Raw genomic sequence first — 23,129 nt, 5'->3', positions numbered from 1 at the left:
GCCTCTCATCTTCTTTCTCTAACTTCTTCATTCGGCCTCTCACAGTTTACTAATTCTCCTACGCATGAGGACGGGAATCATGAGGACGGGAATACTCTGGACCTGGTTTTCTCCCGTCCCGGATCGCTGCACGACTTTACTAACTCCCCTCTCCCGCTTTCGGACCACAACCTTCTTTCCTTCTCAGTCAAGAATTGTCTCCTCACTTGGGACACCCCCACTTACCACACTTATCGGAATACACGTTCCATTAATACCCAGCAGCTTATGGACAATCTCCAAACATCTTTAGCCCCCATCTCCTCCCTCTCCTGTCCAAACTTAGCATTGTCACACTTCAATAATACACTGAAGAATGCCCTAGATGAAGCAGCACCTTCTACACGCAGAAAGACCCGACACAGACAACGGCAGCCCTGGCACACTATGCAAACACGCTTTCTTCAACGTTGCTCAAGGTGTGCAGAGCGGCAGTGGAGAAAATCTCTCTTAGCAGAAGACTTCATCCACTATAAGTTCATGCTCAAAACCTATAACCCTGCCCTTTATCTGGCCAAACAATCCTACTTCACCACCCTCATCACCTCACTATCCAACAACCCAAAATGACTTTTTGAAACCTTAAACTCCCTCCTAAAACCTAAAGTACAGGCCCCCATCACCAATCTCAGTGGTGAGGATCTGGCCACTTATTTCCTAGAAAAAATCAACCACATCCATCAGCATATCTCAGCTCAATCTCCTCAGTGCCTGGATCCCCTTCCCTGCCGCACCTCAAGCTCACTAGACATCTTTGAGCCTGTTTCAGAAGAAGAAGTTTCCAACCTCCTCGCTTCTGCTTGGCCTACAACCTGCAACAGTGACCCCATTCCTTCACATGTCCTGCAGTCTCTCTCACCAGTGGTCACCACTCACCTGAGTAAAATATTTAACCTCTCTCTTTCTTTGGGTATCTTTCCCTCCTCATTTAAACATGCCATCATAACCCCTTTACTTAAAAAGCCATCCCTGGACCAGAACTGAACTGCTAACTACAGATCTGTCTCTAACCATTCCTTCATCTCTAAACTCCTGGAACGCTTGGTCCACTCCCATCTAATCCGCTATCTCTCGGATAACTCTCTTCTCAACCCCTTACAATCTGGTTTCCGCTCTTTACACTCCACTGAAACTGCCCTCACTAAAGTCTCTAATGATCTAATAACAGCTAAATCCAAAGGCCATTGCTCTCTGCTGATTCTCCTGGATCTCTCTGCCACATTTGACACTGTGGATCACCAGCTTCTTCTCACTATGCTCCACTCCATAGGCCTCAAGGACACAGCCCTCTCCTGGTTCTCCTTCTACCTCTCTGACCGCTCCTTCACTGTATCCTTTGCCGGCTCCTCTTCCTCTCCTCGTCCCCTTACTATCGGGGTTCCGCAGGGCTCAGTCCTAGGCCGCCTCCTCTTCTCTCTATACACGGCCCCTATTGGACAAACAATCAGCAGATTTGGGTTCCAGTAGCATCTCTATGCTGATGACACCCAATTATACACTTCTTCCCCTGACATTACCCCTACCCTCATTAAAAATGCCAAGGATTGTCTGTCTGCTGTCTCTAACATCATGTCCTCCCTCTATCTGAAACTAAATCTCTCCAAAACTGAACTTCTTGTGTTTCTCCCTTCTACTAACCTCACTCTACCCAACATCGAAATTACCCTGGAGGGTTCAACCATAATTCCCAAGCAGCATGCCCGCTGTCTTGGGGTCATATTCGACACCGAACTTTACTTTACTCCCTGTATCCGATCACTCACTCACTCTTGTCACCTGCATCTTAAAAACATCTCCAGAATCCGACCTTTTCTCACCTTTGAAACTGCTGACTCTTACTGTCGCTCTTATTCATTCTCGTCTGGACTACTGCAACTCTCTTCTGATCGGTCTCCCTCTTACCAAACTTTCTCCTCTCCAATCCATCTTGAATGCGGCAGCCAGGGTCATATTTCTGACCAGCCGCTTCACCGATGCCTCCATCTTGTGCCAGTCATTACACTGGCTACCCATTCGCTACAGAGTCCAGTATAAACTCACCTCGCTCGCCCACAAAGCCCTCCACAGTTCAGCACCGCCTTATATCTCCTCTCTCATCTCTGTCTATCGCCCTACACATGCCCTCCGTTCTACAAATGACCTAAGACTAGCATCCCCCGTAATCCAAACCTCACACCTCCGTCACCAAGACTTCTCTCGTGCTGCACCAGCTCTCTGGAATGCACTTCCCCAGACGACCAGACTGATACCTAGCCCTGACCTATTCAAGCGCACTCTAAAAACCCATCTCTTCAAACAAGCCTACCACATCAACTACTCAGTAAACTAACTTTGCCCTGTTCCCTCCCAAATATTATTCTGAATCCGCACCCTACTATTCATCTGTCTCCACACCCTCCATGCACACGGTAACTGCACTTGATACTTGACTATTGCACTTAAACACACGGGCTGATGACCGGATCATGCAGCTTTATATGAAAATCCTTATTTATTAAAATTGCCAGACCTGAAATAACAAGCACTTTTCACCTATTGTGTCCCCCTATTTCCTTGTAGATTGTAAGCTTGCGAGCAGGGACCTCACTCCTAATGTCACTGTTTAAATTGTCTTAACTTGTATTGAATTTGTCTGTACATGTCCCCGCTTAATTGTAAAGTGCTGCGGAATATGTTGGCGCTATATAAATAAAAATTATTATTATTATTATATTTCACTGAGATTTTTACCCTCCACTTCCAGTCCACTACATTGTTCTTTCCCTTTATCATTCTCATCATAGGTGAGAAAGTAATTATTGTCCAATGCGGTGGAGAAAATGGCAGAATTTTAAATGTCATAACAGAAATCTACCACTTTAGCATGTAAATTTGGCCAGAAAAAGTGGTAAGGTGACGCCTGCAACAAGGATTTTGGGTCCAATTTTTGTTTTAAAAGAATAGTAATTACAAAACTTATTGCAAACTTCTTGTGTTTTGGGGTTTTTTTTTGCCGTGAATCAGAACAATAATCTTTATAAAACTATGGTGTACAGTGATCTCTAAAAGCTCAAATGTGTGCAGGACCTGTTAAGGTCTCAGATTTCTCCAGTGGATGTACCGTGGATCCAAGCAGGTTTAGGGTTAGCATCATTTAGCGGGACTAAGCCAATGTGTGTGTGCAGCACCCCAGAGACCTGGTCGTTGCAGTAATGTCGCTCTGCCACTAAGGGGAGTGATGTTACATCTGATTGCATGGAAAGAGTTCACCTGACCAGGTATCACAGTCACACACTACATTTCACACTCCAGCCACCAGGGGGAGCAAAGGGTTCTATGTATTAGGCCACTCCTCACACTTGGGTAAAACTGGGGGCTGGATAGGAAGTTAGTCAGAAGCTGACTGGGTTGGATCCAGGCAACACCTTGTGGCAGAGGGTGTTGTGGGGGAAGATTCAGAGGGGTCTCTGTCAGGGGTGGGATCCTGACGGTGACCTAGTGAACAGAACAGATTGTTACGGAGCCGCGCCTGCACTCGAATGCGGTGGCATCTTAAGGAAGGATACGAAGAGAAGTTTATTGTGGAGAAGTGAGAAACGAGATCGTAGCAAAAAGGAGATAAACCAGTAGGAGTCGTGCCTTTAAGACCGTGGCAACATCCTATTGAGGCGCGTAGCCGGTGGCCGGAACGCCGAGGAAATATTGAGCTCCAAGCATTACTTCAAACAGCGGCAGGACAGTTGATTTTATGTTGGCTGTCTCACCTAAAACACCTAAGCAGACATAGGAGACAATTGTGGGAGAGGGGCGACTCTAGGGTCCCGGAAGAACTCCAGGCCTACCCGTCATACGGGTGCGTCCTAGCCATATCATCTGGGGGACGGAGAAGAACATCAGAAACAGATACGACAGTTGTGAGGACTATCCCGTGGTGCTCAGCAGGGAGGTACTACAACACACAGGCGCTAGTTGGTAGGCACTGATTTCCACCTGCAAAGGGAACTCTGGATGTGCCTTCGGACCAGCCGGTCTCAGCCAGCCCTGTTAGCAGTGCTCTGGATTGCGGATCCCGAAGCCTTCAGTAAAGAGGTAAAGAGACTGCAACCCTGCGTCCTCGTTATTCATCGCGACTTGCACCACCATCACACCTTTAATTGGACGCCCCTTAGCAGGGTCACGGACCGGGTCTAGCCACCGTGACAACCCCAGGGCCGAGTACCCCGCGGCCCTGCGTCTGGGGGCGCTCCAACTGGAATACATGAGAGTAAAGGGGTTGTCTAGTACTTTTATATTAATGGTCTATCCTTCAGGTAGGTAATCAATATCAGATCAATGGAGGTGCGACACCTTACGCCCCCGCCGATCAACTGTTCCTGGTGCACAGTAAAACTTCTTCAACTGTATAACGGCCACAGCCGGGTTCTGCACATCTGCCCCTATTTGAATGAATGGGAGTGGATTTGCAGTATTCCACTGCAACCGGTATACAATTGACAAAGATGTGCTGCTCCTCTCCAGAACCGATCACATCGGTCCGGCATCAGGAACAGCTGACTGGAGGGGTGACCCACCAATCTGATATGGACATCCCATCCTAAGGAAAGGACATCAATATAAAAGTTCTGAACAACCCCTTTAAGTAACATGCTCGCAGTTTTAACTAGAGTGCAGTTTTTCCCAGTATTTGTGAATGGGGACATACTGTAGAGAGATATTCAGAGATAAAGTCACACAACCATATGTGTACTGGTCCTAAAGCCAGAGGGAAGAGAAAACGAGGCGCCACAGAGTTGGAGACAGTAGTGTGAGTTGCTGCCTAAGAGTATGGGATCTAGCGTGAGGACTATGTCAGTTGAAGTCTGTCTTGGGTTCTCTATTTAGGGGCTTTGTCTAGATTTGGGTGGCCTGGAGTCTACATTAGTTTAGGCGGTCTAGTCTGGGGTATGTACGGTATTTGTTTAGGGTATTTGGTCGGGGATCTGTATTAGTTTGATGGGTCAGGTATGGGGTCTGTGGTTGTTTAGGAGGTTTGTTTGGGGGTCTGTAGTGTTGTCAGCAGTCAAAATTAAGTAAGTATGATGAGTGTGACTCTATAAGTGTATATATTCTGTATTGCTGTGAGTGTGAGGCTGACCCTGACTTTCTATATAAGCAGGTGTGTTAGTGGCCACCCTCCTGCTGTTCCGGATAGTCCTCGTGGCAGGAGCCATACATTCAGCTGAGGTTAGCCTAGTTGTTGACCAGTGATTGGGGCAGAGACAATGTTGGAATGTGAAGATGTGAGTAAACCAATGGACACCAAGGTGTAGCACCAAAATGTTCCTACTAAACCCTTGACCCAATCATAAGTAGTGTTCAGAATTGATTTTCCAGTGGTTGGGAGGGAATGGGGGGACATTTGACTTATTTGCCCAAGACACCAGAATGCCTTGTTCTAGCCCTGCATATAAACCTACATACTTCACTTTCTGGTTCACATGTAGTAAAATGAGGAAGGTTCTTGACGATGAACCGTTAATCTGTGTTATTTAAATTCTCAATAGAGAATATGATTGTACATTCCCGAGCAGAACAGTCAATGATCACAGAGAAATTCTCATTTACAACTGAGGGAATTACAAGAGGCAATCCCACATGATAACCTAGAGAAGCTCCTCAGCATAACACAGCTCTCGGTACCATTCACATGTAAATATTTGTGAAATTTCGAGTACTATCAGCAAAGATAGTAATGGCATCTATCTACCAATACTAAACATAACATCTAGTCTTGGAGAGAGAGGGGATAGCAGATGTGCCAATTACTCCATTATATAGAGCCTTAGGACTCACCTCCCTAATCAAAGTAACTAGTTATTCACGTGAGCATTTTCCTCCTACGTCAATGGAGCTTTCCGCACCTCTGCACGTTCTATGGGTTTGTGCTCCCAATCCAAGAAAAACTCAAACATGTCCTATAGTGATCCATTTTTGCAAATCATACTCAGCCATTAAATTCTAAAGGAGTGAGAAAAAACGGAGCAACCACGTGCTATTCATTTTTTTTAAAAGATCTTTTTTTGAAGGCAAAATTAGACCGGTCTTCTGAATGCAGCCTTATATATAGGACTTCTCTCTAAATAGCTCATAGTAACCTGTGCTAGCTTATAGCATGGGAATTAGATTGTTAGCTCTGCCGACACATGGTTCAATTAACGTTCCTTCAACGGTCTAAGGGTATGATCACATGTTCCACTTCACGATCCAACCACTTTGGATACTCTTTGAATACTCTAGATAGATCCCCAATGGGGACAGTGCCGAAAGTGTCTGTAAAGTGCTGTGGAATTAATGGTGCTATATAAGTGAGTAAAATAAATAAATAAAAAATAAAATACTCTCCAATGTGAATTTTTAAGCAAATCTATTCAGAATCCACATACTAAAACACCGTATGAACAGATCCTGCGGTCACGGTGCGTTTTCTGCCACGATCGTGATCAAACCCCGTTTTTTTGCTATGATTTAAAAAAAATATAACATGACTTTGCAGAGAAAACAATGTAAGATCAGACTTTGCTGTCATTTATCTGTTTATTTCCAAATACATTAACGTTTCTCCTTGCAGAGAATGACATGCCAAGGTGAGGAGACTTTTAAGTCTTGCAATGCTCCTCTGGGAAATATTAAAATTTGTCTTTTCAGAGAAGAAGATGACTCGTTATAGGGTTTTTTTTTCCTGCAGTCCTATGTAACAAAATAAACACAAAACATTATGAGTTGTAACAAACCACCACACTGGAAACACTCATCTCCCTTGCAAAGTCTCATAAGTCACACAATGTAAAATGAGTAATTTTGTGTTCTGCAGAACTAGATTTGGACCAAAACTGCAGAGGTATGTAACCTGTCTAGGAATATAGGACAATGAACCAAGACTGCAATACAATCCATTCATGCAACTACCTACCAAAAGAAGAAAAGTTGTGAAAAATCTGGGAATTGTTATCCTGCAGGTTGATCTCCTCTTCCAGATCTGCTGACATCTCCATCTTTTCTGGTCTGGCAACCTTTCAATACAGTTTATTGGCCTCCTCAGCTGGCATCTGTCAAAGTCCCTGCTAGCTGCAGTAGCCCATTGCAGAAGCAGGCAGAGCATGTGGAAGCCAGCATCTCTGGATACAACCTGCTTTCCCTAGAAGCTGCTCTGCAGAATGTAGCACAATCTGAGCTCTGATTCCTCCTGCTCCTTGCACCACCCTCTGGCTAAAGTGACAACATTCCTTAATAAAGCAAGCTGTCATCTGAATGGAGCAAGGGTGTCTTCTTTGTATCACAGCTGAAGAAAGAGGAGATCAATACAGATTCCCAATTGTTCTGCCATCCAAACACGTACAACCTTAAAAAAAACCAGGGAAATTCACTGCGAACATGCCCACTGCCCAGACTCCAAATCTCGAAGCTGCGTGAAAATGTGTTTCCTTTTAGCAGTCGGAATCTTTCAAGAAGCTGAAGAGGTTCCTTGACACTCAATCTAAAATACGCGAAATTACCTTTATGCTTTTTTTTCCCTCTGATTTTAAAGATGCAAAATTTTTCTCATTTTCTTGTGCTTGTCGATGGACCCTTTCTAATTAACCATGGCAGTTCCCAGAGGTGGTGTTGTGTCAGTTCAAAGGCTCCTGTGCTGTTGCTTACAGGTAATTAGGAGCACGTAGAAAATGGTGGATTTTCCGTAGGGGGTCCAAGAACATAGCAGGAAGGGGGGCCCACAGAGAAAATTGCTCTGGTCTGTGATGGATTGGTTGCTAGAAATCGTGAGGGTATGCGATGTTCTAATTAGCATTCCATTTAATTTCAAAGATTACCGTAATCAATTGCTTCCCTGGGACTGAAGCCGAATAATAACCTACATGGGCCTTCTAGGAGCAGTCTTGGATTATCCACTTTGTCTTTATGATATTTTTTTTTTTTTACTATGTTAATCCTGAAATTTCGAGTCTGGGGAATGGTGAAAGTGCCGATACTGACGTAAAAAAAAAATCTTTCCTTTTCTAAAATTAATTAACCCAGTTTAGTAGCCGATGTGAAAAACATAAGCTAATTAAAGAGCGACTCTCCACCCAAAGGCGAAATTAGTCACTCTGCTTCAGAAAGCGCAAGATGGTTCAGATCATGAAATGTGGCTGAGACATACTCAGCAGATTCTTACAGAAGTTCTGTCACCATTTTTTTTTACTAATAAGTATTTAAAAATAAAAACATGCATTAAAAAAGTAAAAAAAAAAAAGTGTTATATGGTGACGACCCAATTCACCGATTAAGGAGATTTCTGGCATGCCCCTTGCACCTATCCATTATTTCCGGTGGCATAGAGAGCCAGCACTTCGAGTGGCATATAGGAAGTCAAGTCATTTACATACATTATATTTATTTTATTGACTTTTTTATTATATTTATTTAGATTTCAATATTTTTTTTGCAACTACCATTTTTAACGAAACGGTAATTGGTCTTCTACCTATTTAGGATTGGATGAGATCTGCAAAACGGCAACTACTGATCTCAGCACAAAGTATGCCAAGATAAGTCATCACTTCACTTTCAGAAACCAATCAGATTAGGACTCTTGCCGATCTGTACAATTAGGGATCTTCAGCTCTTTTACATTGGCACAGTATGCGCTGTTTCTGGAACTGCAGGTTATCGAATTTGCCAGAAGCCACTTCACTGAGCTGAGCGTCCGGATCGTCTCAGAGATCAAACAGTGAGGATAGATTATAAAAAGGAACCACAGCACTCTGATGGCTAAAATCGATCAAAGCAAGACTTATTTTTCATCGATTATACAGATGATGAGCAATGTTTTGACTCCGCTAGGGTAGGTGCGAATTACCGTTTTCTCTCTTTTCGAGAAAAAAGTCTAATTATCATTATATGATCAGACTTTGTTTAGAGTTTGATCAGAGTGGCACCAATTTTTCTCGGAGGTGGAGAGAAAAAAAAGGTTCTCCATTTTCCCCATTCTGTCAATCTAAAATTCAACCGATTGCGGTCTGATGTTCTTCACTGACCCATAGATTTGCAGTGCCGATTTTGATATAACAGTTGGATCAAAATCGGACAAGTCTCCAGTATTTTCCTCAGACCACTCAGACTGAGGTAAAAATCGAACATGCACACACTTCCATAGTATATCATGGATACAAGTGCTATCCATGAGAACAACAGATAACACTCGTCCAATATAATCAATCGTGTGCATGAGCCCTAAGAGTCTTGAAAAGTCGAAAAGTCTTATTTTGGCCAAAATATTGACCAATATTTTTCATCTTTTTGTTGAACATTTTTCAATTTTTCTGCAGCATGTAGCCAGACCCTTTAGTGTTGGCTGGGTGAATTGGGCTGTCTGTCCTTGTGGGATGCACTTAAAGGGAACCTGTCACCAGGTTTTCCCCATATAAAGTAGGGCCGGCACTTGTATATATGGTCCCAATCCGCTCTGCAAGACCCAAAAAATAGCTTTTATTATACTTACAGATGGTGTGGTCCAGTCAGATGGGCATCTCTGGTCTTGATCCAGCACCTCCTGTCTTCTTATGATCACAGTACTCCTTTCCTGATTCTTGTGGATGACTTTGTGTGGATATCCTACTGACAAATTCTCTTTGAACAGTAAAATAAGAACAGCACACATATTATATCCATGTGCTATCCTTTGTAATCACAGAATCAATGAAAGAGCCCTAAAAGTGTGATTCTTTTTATTGGTGCTGTCTCCCTTTCAAAGCTACATGCTCAGTTTATACACTGTGTTCCAAATTATTATGTAAATTAGATTTAAGTGTCATCAAGATGTAAATTTGTTTTTTCAAATAAACTCCTGGATGGTATTCTGTGTCAGGGCTCTTTGAATCACTGAAATAAATATCAAACACTTGTGATAATTAGTTTGCCAGGTGAGCCCAATTAAAGGAAAACTACTTAAGAAGAACATTCCACATTATTAAGCAAGTCACAGTTTTCAAGCAATATTTGAAAGATAAAGGATCTCTCTGCTGCCGAACAGCAGCAAATAATGCAAGGTATGAAAACATTAGATATTTCACAAAAATATAACCGTGATTATTGTACTATGAAGAGATTTGTGGCTGATACACAGCACAGACGGGTTCATGCAGATAAAGGCATAATGAGGAAGTTTTCTGCCAGACAAATTCATCAGATTTAGAGAGCCGCTGTTAAATACAGTTATAAAGCAGCAAACAGGTATATGAAGCTGCTGGTACCCATGGAGACATTCAAGATGTAAGATCCTCTAGAGGCTTGCAGTTGTGCATAAACCTACTATTCAGCCACCTCTAGACAGTGCTTATAAGCAGAAATGGTTGCAATGGGCCCAGACATACATGAAGTCTAATTTTAAAAAAGTCTTGTTTACTGATGAGTTCATTACAGCTCAGGATGGTCCAGTTAGATGGAGTAGTCGAGTGGATTATTGGTGGATGGCCACCATGTCCCAACAAGCCTTCGACATCAGCAAGGAGGTGGTGGAGTCATATTTTGGGCCGTAATCATGGGGAAACAGCTGGTATGCCCCTTCAGGGTCTCTGAAGGTGTGGAAATTACCTCGGCATGGTATGTAGAGTTTCTGACTGACCACTTTATTCCATGGTACAAAATGTAGAATAGTGCCACCAGTAGCAAAATGATCTTCGTACTAACAATTCACCATCTCATGCTGCAAGGAATACCTCCGAGTCATTGGCTGCTATGACATAAAAGGAGATAAACTCATGGTGTGGCCACCATTCTCCCCTGACCTCAACCCTTTTGAGAACCTTTGGGTTACCCTCAAGAAAAAGATCTACGAGGGTGGGAGGCAGATCAGAACAGCAGCTCTGGGATGATATTCTGACATCCTGCAAAGAAACTCAAACAGAAACTAAACAAAAACTCATAAATTATAGCATCCAAACTTCATTGGATGAAAGACTTGTGTAGGCGATTTCAAAGAGGGGGTTGTATATTAACAAGTAACATGGCCTGTTTAGATATGTTTGATTGAAAAAGCTTATGATTTCAATAAATGGGACCTCTTAATTCTGCAAATTCAATAAATGACCATTTTCAGTTCTTTAAAAACTATAAAATGTTAGCTAACTCTGAAGTGCATAATAATTTGGAACTGTGCATTTTGAGGGGTTTTTTTGTTTTAAAAATATACTGTTATCATTTTGAGGTTGTCCAATAAAATATGATTTATATTCAAATGGTTGATCATTTGAACATTATACTGATTATGCTGATTTGCATTGACCATTTAGGAAAATCAGAGAAAAATAGCGTAAGGGGTGTGGACTGGAATGTTGCAGTCCTGCCCTTGAGAACACCAGTCGCATTGTATTGCAATGTGAATAGTGTATGGCGTCTTGTGTACATATTGCGCTGTGATGTAATGTGTTATGTGTATAGCATACGATAGCATACGGTAAAACATAGGCTAGGATTTAGGACATAAGATAGGTAGGATAAAATAGTGACTGTAGTTAGATAGGGACATTAGGCTAAGATAGAGTTTGTGTTTGGAACTAGCCCAATGTGGGAGAGGCTTAGTGCTAGGGTAAGTGACTGTTTCCTGTAGATAGAGAAGTTCAAGTTGAAGTAGGAAGTGTCTGTGAGCAGTGCTGCAGTTTGGGTGAACTAGTTAGAAAAGGAGACTAAGAGACAAGAGTAGCACAACCTTGAACTTACCTAAGAAGAGACAGAGTGGTCTTCCACACTTCCACAGAAAAGGGGTCCTTGGATATGGTGATATGTCAAGAGAAACCCTGACCTTACTAAACGCTGAAGGCAACAGACCTAAACAGTACTGAGTTTGTGCGATTAGTGGGGGTCCCGAGCGGTTGATTCAGGATTCCAGTTGTGGAAGAAATAGGGCGTGAAACCGCTGAGTAGGTAAAGAGACTTGCCAATCAGGACTGTAGTGACAAGCTAGTCTGTGACGAAGTGAGGCGAAACGGTGTGCGTCACCGGCCCTGGAGTAGCCTACAGTGGAAGGAAACCATGTGTGTGAAAATACTTGTTTTAGAACGGGAGTCTCCTTTATTTAACATTGAAACCTATGATCCTGGCAGGCCACCACTGTCTCTACAGGCGGCCTACACAGGCGCAAGGCCCTCATAGCACCAAGACCCAACCAGGACTCACTCTTTCTTGTAGCACGCCGAAGACTAATGCCTCGCCCGTGGCTACCGCCCTGTGCAGCGCTACAATAGCATTTGCATAATAATTTGGAAAGCAGGGTACTCTCATTTTTGGCTGACATACTCCCTTTCAAAACTGCCTGAATAAACACTTTCATGTGATGCTGACTTTTGCATTGATTTGGACACTATTCTAAGGATGGGCCGTAAATGATAATTTCCTGGGAAGCCACATAAACTCCTTTGCCTATTTGTGTTCTACTGACACAGTAAAAGAAAATCCTCAGTTAATATAGTCACTGGTTGTTCTGAGTAGCGTGCAATGTCCTAATTTGTCAACACAAGAGGCTCGTTAATTACTACGTATGAACTTCTTGCCACCATTATATTCTAGATTGGATTTAAAGGGGAGCTGCTGGACATTTTATTCCAACTGAAACTAATGGTGTGAGCTATATAGGTCCCAGTACAACAATAAAAATTATACTATTTGTAGTAATGGGATGTGCCAGCATTGAGAATTCAAGATTTGAAGTCACAAGCAAATTAGTCTGGTGGTGCTTTGGGGACATGACGCTGAGCATTGTAGACATGCCTACGCTGTGATTTCAAAGCTTCATTTCTCAGCACTGGCACATTGGATTACTACAAGACAGGTATCATTGTTATTGCTGTACAAGGACCTGTAGAGTCTTACCGCTAGTTTCAGTAGCAAGTAAAATGGTCCTAAGGCCGGTGTCACACTTGCGAGTGCAATGCGAGAAACTCGTGCCTCAATACCCGGCACTGCCGCCGGCGGTTAGGACCGCAGAATTCAGCTGCATAGAAATACATGCAGCTGCATGCTCTGATCCCGGGTATTGAGGCGCGAGTTTCTCGCATTGCACTCGCAAGTGTGGCACCGGCCTGAGTTACTATTTTAGGGAAGCAAATCGCTGTTCATATTGTGTATGCAAAATGATAAAAGTATGGTGCCATCACTACAACCTGCTCTACCCGATGCAGCTTTTGGAGTAATAAGTGGATCTTACATAAATACGGGTCCCCATTGATGTTTACAACCTACTTTTCCTATTTTAATAAGGCACGGGGGGCGCTCATCAAGGAGATCCCCCCCTTGGGATCAACTGAAATTTATAGCTTGTTGCTTTGAAAAAAAAACTGTGATAACCCTCATGGCTGTTAGGACACGTAGAAATAGTTATTCTGTGTTACACATTCTAAAGAGAGAAAACATACAATACTAGATTTGGGTTGATGCAATTTTATGTCTACCTACCATGACTAGGGTATCGTAAAGTGTCTACAGCTTTAACAAATAAGAAATGAGGGAGGAAACTGGGAAATTTGGAGGAACCCACACAACCATAGGGAGAACATACAGACTCCTTGCAGATGTCGTCCTTGGTGGGATTTGAACCCAGGACCTCAGAGCTGCAATGCTAACCACTGAGCCAATTTTCACCTGTTCAACGGGAACCATCCCAGCAGGAACTAAACCATAACTCTATAATGAAGGGTCAACTTTCCTCTGATGTGACCCTACCCCACTGACCAAGGCTATCCTTGGACTCCTCACCTTCAGCTACTATGGAGAAATGTGAAGTTTTCTCCATCTCCTAAAATAATAATTCACTCAGAAATATAGCTCACCTTGCGTTTTTTCATACATCAGTATTTTTGATCAGTATTTATTTGCCCAAACCAGGAGTGTCTCCAAAACACCAAATGGGTGTCAATCTTTCAATTACAGTTTTTATCTCTAAGTTCCACTCCTGGATTTTGGCTTACAAACACTGATGCAAATGTAACTCTGTGAGGAAGACACTCAAAGGGGTGTTATTCAAATTACTGATGAAATACTGACGTGAATTGCCAACTCATGGAGTGATTTGATTACAACTGCATATTGGAGTCTATAAATGGGGTAGAAGGAAGGAGCAGAATAAGAGAGAAAGGCATCTAAGCATCCGTATGTCATCCGTATGGTGAGATTTTCTCACCGGCTTGCAAAATGGACATATACAGTGCCTACAAGTAGTATTCAACCCCCTGCAGATTTAGCAGGTTTACACATTTGAAATTAACTTGGCATTGTGACATTTGGACTGTAGATCAGCCTGGAAGTGTGAAATCCACTGCAGCAAAAAAGAATGTTATTTCTTTGTTTATTTTTTTTTAAATTGTGAAAAGTATTTTCAGAGGGTCATTTATTATTCAACCCCTCATCCCACCAGAATTCTGTTTGGTTCCCCTAAAGTATTAAGAAGTAGTTCAGGCACAAAGAACAATGAGCTTCACATGTTTGGATTAATTATCTCTTTTTCCAGCCTTTTCCGACTATTTAAGACCCTCCCCAAACTTGTGAACAGCACTCATACATGGTCAACATGGGAAAGACAAAGGAGCATTCCAAGGCCATCAGAGACAAGATCGTGGAGGGTCACAAGGCTGGCAAGGGGTACAAAACCCTTTCCAAGGAGTTGGGCCTACCTGTCTCCACTGTTGGGAGCATCATCCGGAAGTGGAAGACTTATGGAACTACTGTTAGCCTTCCACGGCCTGGACAGCCTTTGAAAGTTTCCTCCCGTGCCGAGGCCAGGCTTGTCCGAAGAGTCAAGGCCAACCCAAGGACAACAAGGAAGGAGCTCCGGGAAGATCTAATGGCAGTGGGGACATTGGTTTCAGTCAATACCATAAGTAACGTACTCCACCGCAATGGTCTCCGTTCCAGACGAGCCTGTAAGGTACCTTTACTTTCAAAGCGTCATGTCAAGGCTCGTCTACAGTTTGCTCATGATCACTTGGAGGACTCTGAGACTGACTGGTTCAAGGTTTTCTGGTCTGATGAGACCAAGATCGAGATCTTTGGTGCCAACCACACACGTGACGTTTGGAGACTGGATGGCACTGCATACGACCCCAAGAATACCATCCCTACAGTCAAGCATGGTAGTGGCAGCATCATGCTGTGGGGCTGTTTCTCAGCCAAAGGGCCTGGCCATCTGGTCCGCATCCATGGGAAGATGGATAGCACGGCCTACCTGGAGATTTTGGCCAAGAACCTCTGCTCCTACATCAAGGATCTTAAGATGGGTCATCATTTCATCTTCCAACAAGACAACAACCCAAAGCACACAGCCAAGAAAACCAAGGCCTGGTTCAAGAGGCAAAAAATCAAGGTGTTGCAGTGGCCTAGTCAGTCTCCTGACCTTAACCCAATTGAAAACTTGTGGAAGGAGCTCAAGATTAAAGTCCACATGAGACACCCAAAGAACCTAGATAACTTGGAGAAGATCTGCATGGAGGAGTGGGCCAAGATAACTCCAGAGACCTGTGCCGGCCTGATCAGGTCTTATAAAAGACGATTATTAGCTGTAATTGCAAACAAAGGTTATTCCACAAAATATTAAACATAGGGGTTGAATAATAATTGACCCACACTTTTATGTTTAAAATTTATAAAAATTTAACTGAGCAACAAAACTTTTTGGTTTGTAAGATTTATGCATCTGTTAATAAATCCTGCTCTTGTTTGAAGGCTCTAACTTATTTGCATCTTATTAAACCTGCTAAATCTGCAGGGGGTTGAATACTACTTGTAGGCATTGTAATGGATCCATGGCCTCAAATATTGGTGAAAACATATATACAGTCTATATATACTATATATATTTATATATATATATATATATCTTTATAATTCATACAGAATTAGATAGCAGAATAGCCGATAATTAAATTGTCAGGTTCTGTAAAACCCCCTGGCGAAGCCGACGCGAAATGCGCGTTGGGGCTGCGGCGGTGATCCCCTCTGCACCTGACTCATGGGTAAGAGCTATTTGGAACCACGCTTCATATATATATACATGCCGACTGGGCAAAGGGCACCCTGGTGTGGGCCAGTTGTATTGATTCTAGTGTTCAAACGCTCTTGCACTGTGTAAAACTTTGCACTATCAGCACTTTAGGTAATTTTACTGTCAGGATGTCATTGGAATGTTCACCGCTATAACTATTCAGTGTTCTCCTTAGGTCTCCTCTCTGTCTCTACAAATTGTTATTATTAAATTGTCCTGATTTTTCTATAAATAAAATGTATTTTTATCTTGGTAATGGGACATCTACTCCATGTGTTTTTCTCTGGTTTTCATTCAGCTCCAAAATTTTACAGACACACACTACTAACATTATTGGTAAGGAACATATAAAAATCTAACTGGCTATTCTGCTACCTAACTCTCTATGAAATATAAATTTACTGTACATATATACAGTACAGACCAAAAGTTTGGACACACCTTCTAATTTAAAGATTTTTCTGTATTTTCATGACTGAAAATTGCAAACTCACAACTGAAGATTAGAGATACACAGGAGGAAATTAGTATACAATGGAGACACCTGTAACGGCAAGAAATAGCGTTATTTCTCATGTACACACACAATACCTAAAATGACAGGTGCACTTTAAATATAATATTGTGTATATAATGTCTTTTCCCATGAGGCCATAAACAGTGGGGAAGTGCCTTAGAATCTCATCCAATTCTATAAATATATATTATACATCTGGAATCCTTGGAGAAATTGAAGTCAACCTGTCTTAGCATTGTCATATTCTGCAATTTCCTCTCCTCGGTGCTCCTTATTCTGTATTTGTACAGATAATGGTTGGATGACTAGTTCATATAGCATTGACAAAGGGATAAAAATCATCTTTATGATTGCTTGGGGGCGGTCATCTAAAAAAAAAGCCAAGAACTACTACCATAGTTTTCATTTCCGACATCTAGTTTGGGTTTGTGAACTTTAACAGGACGATCTGTTTCCTATTCTGTTTGATGGTCTCTTATTTTAAAAGTGTTTTTTTGATATTCTTACGTTTCACACATGTGAAGCAGATATGAGTTTACTAAAGTCTACCTATTGGTCAAATAATAAAATGCCTTAGGGTACTGTCACACCGTGCAATTTTCGTCGCTACGACGGCACGATCCGTGACGTTGCAGCGTCGTATGAGTATCGCTCCAGCGTCGTAGACTGCGGTCACACTTTGCAATCACGGCGCTGGAGCGATGCCGAGGTTCGCTCGTAACCAGGGTAAACATCGGGTTACTAAGCGCAGGGCCGCGCTTAGTAACCCGATGTTTACCTTGGTCACCAGCGTAAAAGTAAAAAAAACCAAACCGTACATACTCACCATGTGATGTCCGTCAGGTCCCTTGCAGTCTGCTTCCTGCTCTGACTGAGTGCAGCCGTACAGTGAGAGCAGAGCGCAGCGGTGATCACCGCTGTGATCTGCTCTCACTTTCCGGCCGGCGCTCAGTCAGAGCAGGAAGCAGACTGCAAGGGACCTGACAAACATCAGATGGTGAGTATGTACGGTTTTTTTTTTTTTACTTTTACGCTGGTAACCACGGTAAACATCGGGTTACTAAGCGCGGCCCTGCGCTTAGTAACCCGATGTTTACCCTGGTTACCAGCGAACGCATCGCTGGATCGCTGTCACACACAACGATCCAGCGATGACAGCAAGAGATCCAGCGACGAAAGAAAGTTTCAAACGATCTGCTACGACGTACGATTCTCAGCAGGGTCCCTGATCGCTGCTGCGTGTCAGACACTGCGATATCGTAACGATATCGCTAGAACGTCACGAATCGTACCGTCGTAGCGATCGTAATTGCACTGTGTGACAGTACCCTTAGGCCGCTGTAGATCAATACTTAATGTAGCACAGCTAAAAAATCTATAATCTGCAACTTTACTCTTCTTCCTTTTGGTTTCTGTAGATGGACTCTTTCCCATGCTTGGCTCAGTGGGCATGCACTTTCTGGTGTGAAGCGCTGAGCTTTGAGCCAGTTTTTGTGTCTACTTCCATGTTGCCCCTGTTTCTCTTCCTCATGTTGTTTAGCCGGCCATACACATTGGATTGCTGTTGGCCGAACAATGCTTTGACCGTCAGCCACCTCAGACGTCTCTCCCATACACAGGGGCACTAATTCGGCCAAGTGCTCACATGTTCTCTTTGACTGACACATCGGTCGGCAGCTTGCCTCTGAGAGAACAATGTGATCGGCAGACTGACTGAAAGCGGACATGTCCAATCGACATCTCTCCTGAAGATCAGTTGTCCAACTCCCCCATGCACATTAGTCAGTTCGCTGAACCAGTCAATATCAACAGGTTCAACCAACATTAGTCTAATGTGCAGGAAGGGCCCTTTTTCTGTAACACACAATGAAAAACTGCAGCTTCGTATCCCCCCTCCTTGTCTACTATTTACTGCATTTGGGATTTTTTTTGGTTTGCAAACACTGACCAAATAAAACAGGCTACTAGAGAGAAGTATTCCACAGTCTGTGGCTCTCCAGCTGTTGTAAAACCACAACTCCTCATTCACTGACAGCCACAAGCGAATACAACACAGTGATTGTCCGCTGTCTCTAACATCATGTCCTCACTCTATCTAAAACTGGATCTGTCAGAAACAGAACTCCTTGAATTTCTTCCCTCTACTAAGCTTTCAAAACCTAATATTGTAATTTCTGTGTGTGGTTCTACTATTACTTACCATCAACATGCCCTCTCTTTTGGGATTATATTTGACTCAGATCTTTCCTTCACTACCCACATCCGATCACTCGCACCTCAAAAACATCTCTAAAATTATACCTTTTCTGACTTTTCACGCCACAAAAACTTTTACTGTTGCTCTTATTCATTCTCGTTTGGCCTATTGCAATGCTCTACTAATCCGTCTCCCTCTTACTAAACTCTCCCCTCGCCAGTCTGTCCTGAATGCAGCAGTCAGGATCATATTCCAGTACAACTGAATGCCTCCATCCTGAGCCAGTCATTGCACTGGTTGCCCACCTGCTACAGAGTCCAATATCACTCTCACCCACAAAGTGCTCCATGTTTCTGCACCACCCTACATCTCCATCATCTCTATCCATAAACCTACCCATACCCTCCAGTGCACTAATGACCTAAGACTAACACCCTGAATAACCCCAACCTCCCACTCCAGTCTGCAAGAATTCTCTTGTGCTGCACTAATTCTCTGGAATACACTACCCTGGACAATTCGATTAATTTCCAATATCCACAGTTTCAAGTGTGCCCTAATAACGCACATCTTTAGACTGGCCTATCTCCTCACCTCACTTATCTAACTATTGCCATTTTGCCCTTACAACATTTTCCTCCAAATCTGGTCCCTTGTATCATCTGTTCGTACCCTTCATGAACTTAATAACACTTTGTATCTGTACTAGCGCACATACTGGCTGGTGACCGGTTCACGCAGCGCTATTGGAATATCCTATTTATTATATTGATGGCTGGACCATATAATACAAGCACTTTTTACCATTTACCTTCTATGTGTCCCCTATTTTTACATAGATTGTAAGCGTGCTATAGAAATAATAATAATATAATTATTATTATTATTATTATTATTAACAGACTGATGTGCATGTAGTTATCGTATATGTGAACATATGCAAATATGGTAATAATCTATCATAATAAACGGAGACCACAAATCTGGTAGAAGTCCTTGGTGGGTAGTAAAACTGACAGATGGTATTATTAGAAATATTACTTTAGGGGGCCAGATGACAATTAAGTACATAAGTAGCACAATAAACAAAAGAGAAAAAATAATCAACTCTGAGGAACAGTAAATAAAATATACAAAGGTTACCTAAGCACAGCTTTCTGCATAATTGTCAATTCCTTTTATTAATTCCTCATGGGACAATAAATTATCAAGTTTAAGCACTGACGTAGCAACTGGAGGCGCACATATTGCAGTCATAGCTGGATCTTGGTACTTGGGCGGCCAAATAGTCTCGGCATCCTTCCAGGGCACATCTTGTACACACGTCATGGAAAGCATCATAGTGAAAGAGTCCCATAACTCAAGCCTTTCTATCACAAGCATGATGAGCTTCTCCGCACCTTTATATCCCAGCATGGTGCTTTGGCTCTGCTTGTTGCTCGAGAAGTGGCCCCAACAATGTCTGGGGTTCTGTACCACAATGCAGTTTGCAGGTGCTTCCTGTTATGACCTGGTGGTTAAGAGGCCACACTGATATGACCTGGTGGCTAAAACGCAACATGGGACGAGCTCTGAGAAGGTGGTATCTCTACTGACCGCAGTCCCTAATCCTAACAACAACACTAGTAATAGCCGTGAGATGTTCCTAACTCTCCCTAGACACCTCTTCACAGCCTAAGAACTAACTACCCCTAAAGAAGGAAATAGAAAGCTATCTTGCCTCAGAGAAAACCCCAAAAGGAAAGATAGCCCCCCACAAATATTGGCTGTGAGTGAAGAGGGAAATGACGTACACAGAAATAAAATCATATTTCAGCAAAGGAGGCCAATACTAAACTTGATAGACAGAGAGAAAAGGATACTGTGCGGTCAGTATTAAAAACTACAAAATCCACGCAGAGTTTACAAAAATCAACTCCACACCGACTCACGGTGTGGAGGGGCAAATCTGCTTTCCCAGAGCTTCCAGCTAGCCTGAATATGACATAGTGACAAGCTGGACAAAAAGAGACAAATTTGCAGAGCAATAGAGTTCAAGCAAATGGACAAACAAGGACTAGCAAAAACTTATCTTTTGCTGACAAGGACAGGCCATATGAGAAATCCAAGGAAAGAACCAAATCCAAGCCAAGGACATTGACAGCTGGCATGAACTAAAGCCCAGAGCAGGTTTAAATAACAAACCCAGGCAAGGCGATTAGTGAAGGCAGCTGCCACAGCTACCCAAAGAAGCAGCAGTTCCACTCGAAACCACCAGAGGGAGCCCAAGGGCAGAACTCACAAAAATACCATTAGCAACCACAGGAGGAAGCTCCAGAACGGAATTCACAACAGTACCCCCCCCTGAGGAGGGGTCACCGAACCCTCACCAGAGCTCCCAGGCCGATCAGGATGAGCCAAATGGAAAGCACGAACCAAATCGGTAGCATGAACATCGGAGGCCACAACCCAAGAATTATCCTCCTGGCCATAACCCTTCCACTTGACCAGATACTGAAGCTTCCGCCTCGAAAAACGAGAATCCAAAATCTTCTCCACCACATATTCCAATTCCCCCTCAACCAACACCGGAGCAGGAGGATCAACGGAGGGAACCATAGGTACCACATATCTCCGCAACAAGGATCTATGGAACACATTATGAATGGAAAAGGAAGCTGGAAGGACCAAACGAAAAGACACCGGATTAATAATTTCAGAAATCTTATAAGGCCCAATAAAGCGAGGCTTGAACTTAGGGGAAGAAACCTTCATAGGAACATGACGAGAAGACAACCAGACCAAATCCCCAACACGAAGTCTGGGACCAACACACCGACGACGGTTAGCAAAACATTGAGCCTATTCCTGAGACAACGTCAAATTGTCCACCACATGAGTCCAAATTTGCTGTAACCTGTCCACCACAGAATCCACACCAGGACAGTCAGAAGGCTCAAGCTGCCCTGAAGAAAAACGAGGATGAAAACCAAAATTACAAAAGAAAGGCGAAACCAAGGTAGCCGAACTAGCCCGATTATTAAGGGCAAACTCGGCCAACGGCAAAAAGGTCACCCAATCATCCTGATCAGCAGACACGAAGCATCTCAAATAGGTTTCCAAGGTCTGATTGGTCCGCTCCGTTTGGCCATTTGTCTGAGGATGGAACGCTGAAGAAAAAGACAAATCAATGCCCATTCTAGCACAAAAGGACCGCCAAAACCTGGAAACGAACTGGGAACCTCTGTCAGACACAATATTCTCCGGAATGCCATGCAAACGAACCACATGCTGAAAAAATAATGGAACTAAATCAGAGGAGGAAGGCAACTTAGGCAACGGTACCAAATGGACCATCTTAGAAAACCGGTCACAAACCACCCAGATGACAGACATCTTCTGAGAAACAGGAAGATCAGAAATAAAATCCATGGAAATATGCGTCCAGGGCCTCTCAGGAATAGGCAAAGGCAAAAGCAACCCACTGGCACGGGAACAGCAAGGCTTAGCCCGAGCACAGGTCCCACAGGACTGCACAAATGAACGCACATCCCGCGACAAGGAAGGCCACCAAAAGGACCTAGCCACCAAATCTCTGGTACCGAAAATCCCAGGGTGACCAGCCAACACCGAACAATGAACCTCAGAAATTACCCTGCTAGTCCATCTATCAGGAACAAACAGTTTCCCCACAGGACAGCGGTCAGGTTTATCAGCCTGAAACTCCTGAAGTACCCGCCGCAAATCAGGGGAGATGGCAGAAAGAATCACCCCCTCCTTGAGGATCCCAGCCGGCTCAAGAACTCCCGGAGAATCAGGCAAAAAACTCCTAGAAAGGGCATCAGCCTTCACATTCTTAGATCCCGGAATATACGAGACCACAAAATCAAAACGTGAGAAAAACAGAGACCACCGAGCCTGTCTAGGATTCAACCGCTTAGCAGACTCGAGGTAAATCAGATTCTTATGATCAGTCAACACCACCACGCGATGCTTGGCTCCCTCAAGCCAATGTCGCCACTCCTCAAATGCCCACTTCATAGCCAACAACTCCCGATTGCCCACATCATAATTACGCTCAGCAGGCGAAAACTTTCTGGAGAAGAAAGCACACGGTTTCATCAAAGAGCCATCAGAATTTCTCTGAGACAAAACGGCCCCTGCCCCAATCTCAGAAGCATCAACCTCAACCTGAAAAGGGAGAGAAACATCTGGCTGACGCAACACAGGGGCAGAAGTAAAACGACGTTTAAGCTCCTGAAAGGCCTCAACAGCCGCAGAGGACCAATTCATCACATCAGCGCCCTTCCTCGTCAAATCGGTCAAAGGCTAATCACCACACTAGAAAAATTAGCAATAAAGCGGCGATAAAA

General features: G+C 43.3%; 1 protein-coding gene across 2 annotated transcripts in view; it reads right to left on the bottom strand.

Annotated features, from left to right (window-relative positions):
* Positions 1 to 23,129, bottom strand: part of LOC143785844 (melanin-concentrating hormone receptor 1-like) — a 61,467-nt gene that overhangs the window by 10,006 nt on the left and 28,332 nt on the right. The window contains exon 1 of one of the 2 annotated variants that reach the window (XM_077274982.1): positions 6,968 to 7,610. The exons of the other annotated variant lie outside the window; for it this stretch is intronic. Within the exon in view, the coding sequence (XP_077131097.1) occupies positions 6,968 to 7,049 (82 nt within the window). The 5' untranslated portion in view covers positions 7,050 to 7,610. Of the gene's footprint in view, positions 1 to 6,967; positions 7,611 to 23,129 lie in introns of those variants that run through there. 2 annotated transcript variants of the gene reach the window in all.

The sequence above is a fragment of the Ranitomeya variabilis genome, chromosome 7 (genome assembly GCF_051348905.1).
Source record: "Ranitomeya variabilis isolate aRanVar5 chromosome 7, aRanVar5.hap1, whole genome shotgun sequence".
Classification (NCBI taxonomy): domain Eukaryota; kingdom Metazoa; phylum Chordata; class Amphibia; order Anura; family Dendrobatidae; genus Ranitomeya; species Ranitomeya variabilis.
This window is presented reverse-complemented; position numbering and strand designations above follow the sequence as displayed.